This window comes from Adiantum capillus-veneris, chromosome 21 (assembly GCF_014529385.1).
Source record: "Adiantum capillus-veneris isolate H3 chromosome 21, ASM1452938v2, whole genome shotgun sequence".
Taxonomy (NCBI): Eukaryota; Viridiplantae; Streptophyta; class Polypodiopsida; order Polypodiales; family Pteridaceae; genus Adiantum; species Adiantum capillus-veneris.
In genome coordinates this window covers 79,399,848-79,411,520 of record NC_140951.1, presented here as the reverse complement: position 1 = coordinate 79,411,520, position 11,673 = coordinate 79,399,848, and the positions used below count along the sequence as shown (strand labels likewise).

Sequence of the window (11,673 nt, the reverse complement as noted above, 5' to 3'; positions counted from 1 at the left end):
AAATCTAGGTACTAGATTGAATTTCTCTTCGCCCTATCACCCACAAACAGATGGCAAAAGTGAGATAGCCAATCTTATGATACTTGATCTTCTAAAGACTTATGTTACAAAAGTAGATCAATGCTCACAATGGGAAAAGTACTTACCCCTTGTAGAGTATGTGTACAATAATACTGTCCATACTTCTACGAGAAAAGCACCTTTTGAAATCATAGAGGGAAGACCTAAAAGTCCCTTGCTACTTAAAGTACATGGGAAGATCTTTGCAGCCGATGAGTATAGCCGTGACCTACAAGAATCTTTCCAAAAGATTAAGGAGGCTATATCCATGTCTCAACAAAGGCAAAAAATTGATGCTGACAAGCACAAAAGGGCCTTAACATTTAAAGAAAATGATTGGGTCTTACTTAAGTTTCCCAAGGCTTGATTGAGACAAACGACGGGCAAAAATCCTACGGGCCATCAAAAGTATTATGCTAAACTAGGAAAAAGATACTATGGTCCTTTTCAAATCTTGAAGCCAATCAATGAGATGGCTTATTAACTCAAGTTGCCCAACCATTGGCTCATACACAATGCTTTTCATGTGAGCCTACTTAAGTCCTACAAAGGAGAGCCACCAAGTGAACCAATCATTAAAGACCCTCCCAAACTTGAAGACCAAGAAGAGGTGCTACAACTCAAAGCTATCCTTTCGCATGAAGACAAGGTACTACGACATGGTAAGATTATCCGACGATATCTTATTAAGTTCAAAATTTATCCTTTTGAAGATGCTAGATGGACGACTATGATTTCAAGAGAGAGATAATATCATAAAATCTAATATCTAACCAGCCTAAATGATTTTCTCATATTAAACCGATCATTTAATATGGGAGAATAAACAGGATCAAGGGTTAGAATATAGACATGTGCTTATGAGTCTATCTCAACATAGGGACAATGGTAAAGGGGTCCAAATGAGAGAGGTCTGTCAAAGAGCAAAGCTAGCTAATGGAGCTTAATGACCTTAGGGTTAGCTTCATTAAAGACCTCCAAAGGTTAGTGTTTAAAGTCCTTTGACCTTAGGCAAGCTAGGGTTGTGCTTGAGGTGGGAACCGGGCCCAAGCTTGAGGCGCTTAATGATTAAGGTGCTAAGGTGCTCCATGACTAAGGTATTTGAGGGGTTAAGGTGTTCAAAAAGTCAGTGCACATCCCTATTCATGAGGGGACGAGCCCTCTTTGTAGGAGCTAGAAAGAGATGACAACACCCTCACACAAGGCAAGCTTGGTACAAAGAAAGCAAATAGGACACTTGTCAAGCTCTTCTTCATGTTCCCCTCATAGTCTGCCTAAATCCTATTGGTTGGCCTCCCAAAGGATCCAATGATAATTTAGTTATTTTAATTGATTGTTTATGCATTTATCAAGTCCTCTCTCTCAAAGGGGAAAGAGGGACACTTGTCCCAAGGCTATTTTGTTGTTTGATATGCACTAAGCATGTGATTGGCCAAGCTTGAGGACGTCCAATCAAGTGCAAGCTAGTGCTAGAAGAGGGGGTCGACCAAGGCAAGGAGGGGGCTAGCTTGGGGGGTATACTCTCCCCCCCCCCCCCCCCACACACACACACTCATTGTGTGAAGTGCAAAGTGAAAGAGCTCCATCTCCTTCTCCAAGCTTGTTGAAAAGTTGAGCCTACACCAACACTCTTGGCTATGGAATGCAAATCCAACCAAGCGCCATGCTCCAATGCTTAAGCTTGCTATCTTCTCCATCTTCATTACTATGATATTATGTATGCTAAGCAAGAAGAGTGATGATAAGTGAGGAACTATTTCTTTCTCCTATGAATGTTTCTTCTTCCTCTTTCCTACCCTCAATTCCCCGCTAGTTCTCTCCACCTTTGACGAAGGACTGAGGCCGGGGATGGTTAATGCTTTCTACAAAGTCTATGTTATGCTCGTGATGCATGAAGCTTTCCATCTTCATTGCATCACCTAGGTTACAAGGAACACAAAGATTGTATTGTACCAAGTCTCTCTTGATGGGAATATCTATAATACAAAAGCCTATTGGAGGCGGGACCGCGGCTCCACATAAATCCGGTCCTCAACTGTTGTCAAGTTCTCTAAACTCTCTCTCTTGCAAAAATATTGTTCATGCCAAGTTAATTAAGTACTATGATTATGTTGCTACCACTAATTAATTTCACCCTCTATGTTCTCAAAGTAGTCTCACAAAAATGCTCACTCTAATTCTCTTAATTTCGATATTCTCAAAGTTCATAGGCCATTTCCATTACATTGCTACCACTAATTAAGTTCACCCTCTATTTCTCAAAGTAGTCTAAAAAAAATGCTCACTCTAATTCTCTTAATTCCGCTATTCTCAAAGTTCAAAGTTCAGAGACCATTTCCATTACATTGGTATCATAGCTATTGTTTTTTCTATTTTTGCTTAAGAAGAGAGGTCCTTACGTTGTCCATGGAAGGTTGGACTTGTTCAATGCAATAGGGTAAGTGGGACAGGGATCTATTATCTTGGTTAAGAAGGACTTAGTTCGAGGGACACCGTTGGGAACTATAGTCCTAATAATGAAGACTCTCGGGGCTTGCCTTTGGCTTAACCATTATTGAGCTACGAGCAAGCTCAACAGGAACCATAATCAACCGAGCAATGTTAGACCCTCTCCACTAGTCTTTGCAATGAAGAATGTCTAAACCACGGATGCAACTTCACACTTCCATGGTCATGTTAGGAGCTCAATGGCCATGACAAACCTGCCCGCATCGCTTTTACTGATCGTCCACAATAGAGCGAGGATGGGCGGTGGGTCTATACCATATTAACTTGAAGCAACGAACACACCAATCAATCACTTGTTTCTTTTTAGTTTTTTTGAATAGGTGAGATATTAGTATTAGATAAATGAACTTTTAGCTTCAATAGGGCGAAGCTAATCATTTTTTTGCCACCGCTACGTCAAACGTAGAGGTGCACATATGGGAGGAAGTCCTAAGGATTGGGTTGCACCTAGGGGTAGTGGGATTAGTGGGGGGTAGTTGTAACACAAGGTCTCACCCATTAGAGAAAGAAAAGCCATCTACAAAATTCTTCTTTCTCATTGGTTACCTTTTCTATAAATAAGGAGAGCTTCTCTTGAATGTAAACTTAGCTTCATACCTCCCTTTTCCAAAGTGGTAGTGGGGTTATCTTTCCCACTCTATAATGGTGGCTTGTTTTTCTCATTTTTCGAAAACGGTTAATGCTGTATCCCCACTCCCCCTACTACACCTTGGTGCGACCCGGCTCTAAGTAGTAAGGGCACACATTGCTTAAACGTTAGAAAAAAACCGGGTCTGATGTATTTTAACTAGTTGAAAATGTAAATCTTGGTTATATTTTGAGCTTGCCTTTAAGAAATCCGAGAAATTTCCACAAGTTTTACTGGCTAAAGCTATAAATTTTGACCTACAAACTGGGAGAATCTGAATTTTGAAGTTTGCCCTTATTTTCACCAGTTAGGGGAACTAGCGCTATGTAGCGAGTTCAAAAAAAGCCAAGGCGGACGCTTCCGGGACCGTCCAAGTGTGGACAGAGTAAACCCTAATACCTACAAAATGAAACGAAATGAAATGTGTTGCAACGTTCCGATATTTTGGTTGGGCATGTGAGGCGGTCAATTCCTCTCTTCCTTCTGTTCTCGAAAGCTATACCTAGTCTTCGAGTCCCTCTTCTGCTGAAGGCGGAGCTCTGCGTGCTCGCTTCCTTCGAGAGGAGTTCTTCGCTTTTCGGTGCTAATCTACAGGTAGCCGATTCTCCCGTGTTTTCGGTCTAGCTTCGTTGCGAGTCCCATTCAGATTTAGGGTTTTTGGCTGCGGGTTTCTGTGTACGTTAAATTAAACTTTAGGCGTGTGTAAGCGAAAGCTTGTTCGGTTTCTGTTTGATGTGGTGACATGTCCTCTCGGCTTGAATTGTGAATCTTGACGCATCTCCGTTCTCTGACGCATAGTCTTTCTCTCGCGCTTGTGGTTTATGAATTAGGGTTTTACATGGATTGTTTCTCTGTAGCGGACTTTCTCGGTGTTTCTGATATGCATGCAGTACCATGCGAAACGCTCAGTAAATTTTGAGCCCGTGTTTGCTTTAATTGACTAGAATTTATGGCGAGAGGAAGGAAGCTCAAGCGGGGGGGAGCTGCCAAGGCTGCAGACGAAACAACGGAGCCAAAGGCCATGGAGGAGTCTGTTGAGACACAGAGCGAGGAGGTTGCAGCAGATGTAAGCACCCCAGAAGAGGCTGTTGAAGCTCCTGATGAGGTCAAAGCTGAAACAGTGGAAGGGGCTGCCACAGAGGCACCAAGCGATAACACCAATGCAGAGGGTGAGATGACGCCTGCAGATCAGGAGACGCCCAAGAAACAACGCAAAAGGCAAAGGGGAAAGAAAAACAAGACATCTTCTGGCAATACTCCAGTTCCGGAGGAGAAGATTACTGACTTAGCTGGACTCATCTTCATGTGCAATTCTGAGACTAAGAAGGATTGCTTCAAGTACCGTGTGTTTGGGCTTCCTGAAGCTAAGAGGAACCTCGTAGAGCAGGTCAAGAAAGGTACAAAGTTGTTCCTCTTTGATATTGACAAGAAAGTACTGCATGGTGTATACAAGGCTAGCTCAGAGGGTGGAATGAACCTTATTGAGGAGGCTTTCAAGGATTCAAGTCGGAAGTTTCCAGCTCAGGTTAGTCCTTCCTGTTTAGATTTGCCTGTGTTATGTTATGTAAGGGTGTCAGGTCACATGTGCTTGAGAGTCTGCTGTTATTGGTATTTACATTAGTTTGATCTGTCAGGTTCGATTTCGCATCCAGAAAGACTGCATGCCTCTGGATGAGGGTGCTTTCAAGATTGCCATAAAGGATAACTATGTCCGTGCAAATAGGTTCAAGTGTGAACTGAATTCAGAACAGGTTGGTTAATACTGCTATTGTAATATGTTTTGTCTCATGTAGTCCTTCCTTTGTGTTGCAATTTTTGATGATTTTCTCTATTTTGCTCAGGTTGGTAGATTGATAAAGCTCTTCAGGCCCCTGGACTCCAGAGGTTTGCCAGAGCCAAAGCCTTCTAAGGAGGCAAAGAAAGATTTCACTCCAAAAGGCAAGTTGCCACGGGGGCCGCCACCTCGGTCTCTGCGCAACAGGGGGCCTCCACCTCGTTTTTCAGGTCCTGCTCCTCCCAGAGAACGAGTCTACAAGGACTATGCGCCGCAGTACTCTAGGGAGCGCCATGCTTCAGAAATTATCCCCCCTAGCTATGCCCTTGTTCCAGATGTGGCCCATGCAGAAGCAGAGTTATTAAGGCAGAGGCACCTCAGACAAGTCCAAGAAGAGGCTCTTGACAGGAGGGCTTATCTACTCGATCCTGTGGTTGAAGCTTCAATTGCTCGTAAACGGTACTTGGAGGATGTTTATTTGGCGGAACAGCAAGCCTTGGCTAAAAGGCCTCTTTTACCTGAAGTTTACAGAGATTTGGAGTACCAAAGAGAGGCCCCATATCGGGGATATGCAGATGGTTTGCATGCACTCCCTTCCGCAGCTTTGCCTTATGATCCGCGGGGCTACTAGTCTTTGACTATGTCTATCTGACACCGACTTTTTATTTGATGGCTATTTCAATGCTGAAGCTGACTTGGAACTGAAGCAGTTGGCTAGTTTGCCTGTTTACTATAGGGCCTTTTTGATGAGTTTTTGGAATTTGGAATCTTGTTAAAAGAAATGACTGCGCATATTTCTGATGCTAAGAGTTGTGGAATCTATAGTTGAGAACTGTTTACGTTTTTTGTTGTGGGTTATTCTTGCTGCTGGAGGTATGCAGGTTTGTGGGTTATTCTTGCAGCTGGAGGTATGCAGGTTTGCAGTCTTGACTGTGTCTATTCCAAAGTGTCATTTTTTGATTGTGGCCTGAACTTCAAGGGAAACTATTCTGCAGTGCCTGGTTGATGGTGCTTTTTAGCTACTGCAGTGTAGTGCAGTCAAAAAATGTTTGTGTTATTGGTTTGTGTGATCTCCAGCTTATAATGATAGTAAAGCATATTTATACACTACATTGGTCTGAAGCTATGTTATGGTGTTTTTATAATCGACTTCTTGGGACTGGACTGTCTTTGTTTCACTTCTTGAATGTTATCTGTCTGCAGTCACATGGCTTGACTATTTGGTTTACTGAAGTTGTCTCCAAATGATTGCTGGCGGTGAATAATGAAACTGGCAGCTGAATGAAGGTCAAAACTATAGGTAGTTTAGAAAGTTAAGCAGGGACTTTTGCATTTTTCAGTGTTGATACTGTTCGATCAAATCTTGTCATTAAGATATGAGGTTAGTAAAATAGATTGTGTGACAATGATGGCCTTAACAATATGCCATTGAACCTAATGATGCTAAACGTTACTACTATTCTGTCTCTGATCATTTCCTCAGTTTCTAGCTCCATCTACTTGATGACCTCTTGGTGAGGTCCTCACAGGAAGTAACAGGAAGAGCTCTAAAATATTGTTAGTAAAGTGATTGACGACTTTTCAAGCTGTTGAAGATATCTTGTGTTTATCAACCTGTACAAGACTGGAGATGAATATTCAGTACATAAAAGCCGATTATTACCATTGTTAGCCTTTGGGATCACCATCTTGAAAATGAAGGGTTAGTCAAGGAGTGTGCAGAAGGAAGGACTGTAACTGCTGATACTTTGCAATTGGAAATTTATTCTAAAAAAATTCCTTCATAGCTACTTCAGATCTTGCTTGCAATTGCAGTAGTCAGTGATGATCTCATCATGTTCGATTCATTAGGTAAAGATTGTCATTCAGCCCCATTCCCATTGTCTTAAGAACAAGGATGTACGAAAGAACATGCCATACCTATATCTGGCTATTGGTTAAGTTGTGCCTGTACTTGTAAGAATTAGACACGTATCCACTTTGCCAAAATCGTGTGTTGCAAGTCGGATATTTTCAAAGGAGAGAAGCCCTTACATTGCCATTGGCTTGGAAATGCGCCTGCAGTTCTTCGCAGTGCTTGTAGCTCAATGGGTCTACATCGCGGCTGGACTTGTCCTCTTGGGACTAATATCAACTGCACTTTCACCCTAATACAACCTACCTTCATATACGAATTTGAGAGGTTTGAATAAATAGTAGTGAAAACACCAAGGCTGGTCGCAGAACTAGGTTCAAAACTCTTCTATTCTCTTAATCGGTTAAGTAGCTCAAACCGATTAAGAACTCTTTACAATAAATTTACAGCTAGCATTTTGGGGTGCATTTAGATTGACCAGCCTCAAAATCTATTGAATGAACAAGGTGGATTTTCGCAATGATTTAGTAACCAGATGGGACTAATGTCAATGTGGCCTTACTGTCCCGTAGTTGATATAATGCATCTCTTAAATACTCATCAAAAAGTAGGGAAAAAACAGACTTTTAGCACGATAGTGGGCAATTGCTCACTACCAAGTGTACTCCAATGCTCCCAAGAGTTGCGAAGTCTACCAAGGCCGACTGTAAGCAAAAAAGATGCTTAGAATCTAGGACTTACAGCGTCCTATTTTGATGTCATCAAAACATTCCCAAGAGACCTCATAGATTTATCCGACGAGTGTTGAACTCTGGATTTTCTATTTCAAAGGAAAGTGGGCATTATCACATTGCACAAAGAATAGGTTGTGTTCTCATTGCAAGTTAGCTCCTTCATGATAAGTGAATTGCATTTAGGAGACAACTTGAGAGGGGAAAAGATATGTAGGTTGGACTTGTTTATGTTGGATTGGGAAACGGGATTTACTAGACTCCACTTACTAAATATGAAAATTTATATGCTTGACATGTAACCATGGATCTCTACCGTTGGGTTGTCATCGAGATTGGTCGTCTCACAGTAGATGCACAAGTAGATAAGATTATGTTATTATCAACTAATATCCCCCTCTTATCCAACGAGGAATTCTACATCAGATGCCTCACGCTAAGGTGCCCACCATATACGATTATGGAATTCTTTACTAATGCCCCTCTCTATCCAATGGTAGAGATCCATGGCGTATCCCTTTCTATCCAATGCTAAAGATCCATGGCTATGTGTCAAACATATAAATAGTCACTGGGACCAGAGCTAAATATATATAGTTATATTTAGTAAACATATATATGGTGGATCATGGGCTCATGGCTTGCCTATAACTTGCTCGTCTAGCACACAATTAGGTGACCTATTGAGGAGACGAAGTGTTGTAGCAATTGCTGCTGCCCAAAATCCTTCGGGTAGGTTGGCATTAGATAATATGGATCCGACTTTCTCTATTCTCACACACCTTAAAGGTACAATAATAGAGACCTGATAAATAACTCAAACAAGACAATGCTTTCATGCCCTTTTCATTCATATGACCTAGTTGACAATGCCACAAAGAGGTATTTGGTTGCTGGGCTATACATATAAGATTGTTCTTAACACTAACAACATGTAGAGTGTAAAGAGTTCCATATTTGAAGCCCTTTTCCACAATCAAAGAACCCTTTGAAAACTTCCAAGAAGCATGTTAACCCTCACGAACACCCTATCACTTATACATATAAGATTGTTCTTAACACTAACAACATGTAGAGTGTAAAGAGTTCCATATTTGAAGCCCTTTTCCACAATCAAAGAACCCTTTGAAAACTTCCAAGAAGCATGTTAACCCTCATGGACACCGTATCACCTACGACGAACGCCGTATTATTTGTTTGGTAGAGTCAGGGACTGGGCTTGTCGATCCAATAGGTGTGTAGGTGATCGTCGATGAGAGGCGCACTACTTACCTTATTTTTACAACAGTTGTGCAACGATCGGCCACTGTGGATGCACATGTGAAAACGGGCCAAATCTTATAAAAGGTCCATTTGACCTAAAAATACTCATTTTCGGAGGTGTAAGCTAAGAAGTGCTCTTGCTCCATCTTTGTTTCCTTGTCCTTCTCTGTGCGTGTGTATGCTAGAGAGAGAGAGAGAGAGAGAGAGAGAGAGAGAGAGAGAGAGAGAGAGAGAGAGAGAGAGAGAGCGAGTTGTGGCGACATCGGCGACGGTGAGGCGGTAGAGCCCGGCATCGGCGGCAGTTCCTTCTTCTTCGCAGCACATTATCTTTCACGATTGCAACATTGAGAGGTGAGTGACACACCATTGTTCTTTGAACTTGCTAGGATTCTCTAGCTGTGTTTGCCTTTCGAGGCTCGCACACACTGCACAGGCAAGTTCCCAGCCTTCGACACGTATAGCAAAGTGTACATTTTTTGCGCCAGTGCCAGGGATAACTTTGCATTAAGCTTGAGGAGCACTCAGTGTTACTCTGGAAGCTTTTCTTCCATCTGTTTTTTGTTTTTTGCTAAGTTCTGTGAGAACTAAGTGGCTACAATGGGTAGATTAGCAGGTTTTCTGTTAGATTCTGTTAAGTGATTAAAATGCGCAGTTTTAGTAGGTTTTTGTCAGATATTGTTAGTGGCCGTAAGCTCTGTTAGTGCTGCATTGTACTGATTTTTGTTAGTTTTGCAAGATCTGTATTGTGCAGGTATTAGTAGAGCTGTTAGTGAGTGTAGACAGTGAGAAGTAGAGTAGACAGTGAGCAACAGAATTGACTGTGTGTGAGTGTGCAATTTTGTGTTAGACAGTTAATTAGCTGCAAGGAGGTTAGACAGAGCTCTTAGGAGCTGCTGTGTGCGCGTGGGAGCTCGGCGTCCACGCGGCTACATTATCCCAAAAAAAAAAAAAGGTCGGGATATTTGAAACTAATTTTTTTTTCGGAAATTAAAATTAAAAATTATTATTTTAAAAGAAAGGGATCGGGATCTTTCCCCAAGCCCAAGCTTAGGCTCGGGCCAAGGCCCAGGCCTCAATCTTATGATATTCAACTCACACTACCTTATATATAAAGAATAGGATCTCAAATGAAGGGAGGGCATGTGGGACAAGTTCCTCAAGTCCTCCACCATCCCCTTCACACTCACCCTTTGGACTTACTAATTCTAGCCCTCTCCCCACCTAGGAAAAGACTAGTTTTAGGATTCCGAGGACGATCCGTAACCAAATCAAGGGCTGTAAAGCATAGCCCGTCCCTTTAGCCAAGACACTCGTTTTGAGCTATTATATGCCATATTCCGTGGCTTGGTTAAAAAAAGGGACAAAAATTACAAATTTTATTTGGGTTGTAAACACCCAAAAAACTAGGTGAGTGGCTTTCACGGGCACTCACCAACATCTCTAGAATGTTGAGGTCACATGCACCTACGCTCTGGTCGTATGCTAGAGGACGAGCACATCGAGAGTGTCTCCGTTTACACGGGCACTCATTATTCCTCTACCATAGGCTCCAAGCCCTCAGCGAAAACCCTAGGCAGTACCACTCAGGACCCGCATATTGCGTTTAGTGACTCTTCCAACGTCATGGAGGGTTACCCAATGCCTAACCCAACAGCTCAAGCCAAGACATGTATGCCATGGACCCACGGTCCGGGCCGAGCGTGCTTAACCGCTTGAAGGAAACTTTTAGTAGAGCCACTCGCTTTAAACATGGAGCTAACAATGTAAATGAAGGGGGTGGGGAAGTAAATTCGCCATTCATGACCAACGTAGATCCCATGCTCCTGGAGAGTCTGCACGTGAATAGTCCATTCACTGCACCCCCTGACTCTTCAGAGCTATTCCCCTCCAAGGTTATATTACATGATGGTAGAAGCCTTGCCGAAGTGCAAGAGGTTGAGCGGTATATCATTGCGGCTAGGGAAAAGGAGATCAAGAGCTTACACAAGGCGGAGCAACAAAGAGAGTTAAAAGCGAAAGCCCCTATGTCAATATCCTTACTAGGAGAACAATCGAGTGCTCGTGAATGAGCGACCACTAAGGGTCAACACATAGAGAGCCACATTGCATCTAGTTCAAAGGACACCCTTAGCACCTCAATCCTAGATGGAGCGTTCCTAAATGAGAACTGGGAGTACGAACTACAAACCGAAACTCTAACCGACCTATACACGAGTCACACCTATCACGTGGGTTGGTTAGATGTCCTACAATCCACAACGGGTGCTACTAGTGTAAAGGATCAACAACAAAGAGTTTGTGAGGTCATCTATAGGGTTATTGGGCTAGAGAGACAGAACAAGGGGATCCACATGCCTTCAACGGGTCTCATGAGATTCTTGGATACATGGAAGGCTAGACAACCAACCTTATCGCAAATGCAGACTCTCTTGGTAAGTCCGATGGATCCTCCATATGTTGTTTCTCCAGGGATCTCAATGCAATCTGAGCTCACAAGTGATAGCTTTACTTTTCCAAGTCTAGCTTATCTTTCCCTTGATGACACCATGGCTACCATGCCTACCCCAATGATGGGCATGCCAAAAAACACGCCATGGACCTCATTTGTTGTAAAGAACCGCTACATGGTAGCTCAATGCCTACAACAATACCTACAAGTGTGTACCAATCGTATACACCTATGGGTCCTCGTACTCATGTAGCTTCTACCCCTCCCAACGTTTCAACAACCTATGCTCCACAACCACAAGACCCTAGCTCTAATGTAATGGCACCATATCGGCTAGCATTAGCATGTCACATCTGACATCTGCTATGCCTAGGGCCACACATACGAAGTTTGGGCCACCACATG

General features: G+C 42.7%; 1 protein-coding gene across 1 annotated transcript; it reads left to right on the top strand.

Annotated features, from left to right (window-relative positions):
• The first annotated feature begins 3,638 nt into the window (after positions 1-3,638).
• On the top strand, positions 3,639-5,777 carry LOC147431210 (uncharacterized). Its single transcript, XM_086493842.1, has 4 exons — positions 3,639-3,790; positions 4,141-4,721; positions 4,831-4,947; positions 5,038-5,777. The coding sequence occupies exons 2-4, from the start codon at positions 4,146-4,148 to the stop codon at positions 5,599-5,601; spliced, it is 1,257 nt and encodes a 418-aa protein (XP_086349968.1). The 5' UTR covers positions 3,639-3,790; positions 4,141-4,145; the 3' UTR covers positions 5,602-5,777.
• The last annotated feature ends 5,896 nt before the right edge of the window (positions 5,778-11,673 follow it).

Bases quoted from the DNA above. Each gene is read 5' to 3' on its own strand.
- LOC147431210 (XM_086493842.1), top strand. From the start codon at position 4,146: ATGGCGAGAGGAAGGAAGCTCAAGCGGGGGGGAGCTGCCAAGGCTGCA. The intron at 4,722-4,830 runs GTTAGTCCTTCC...TTGATCTGTCAG, and splicing joins GTCGGAAGTTTCCAGCTCAG to GTTCGATTTCGCATCCAGAA. The intron at 4,948-5,037 runs GTTGGTTAATAC...TATTTTGCTCAG, and splicing joins GTGAACTGAATTCAGAACAG to GTTGGTAGATTGATAAAGCT.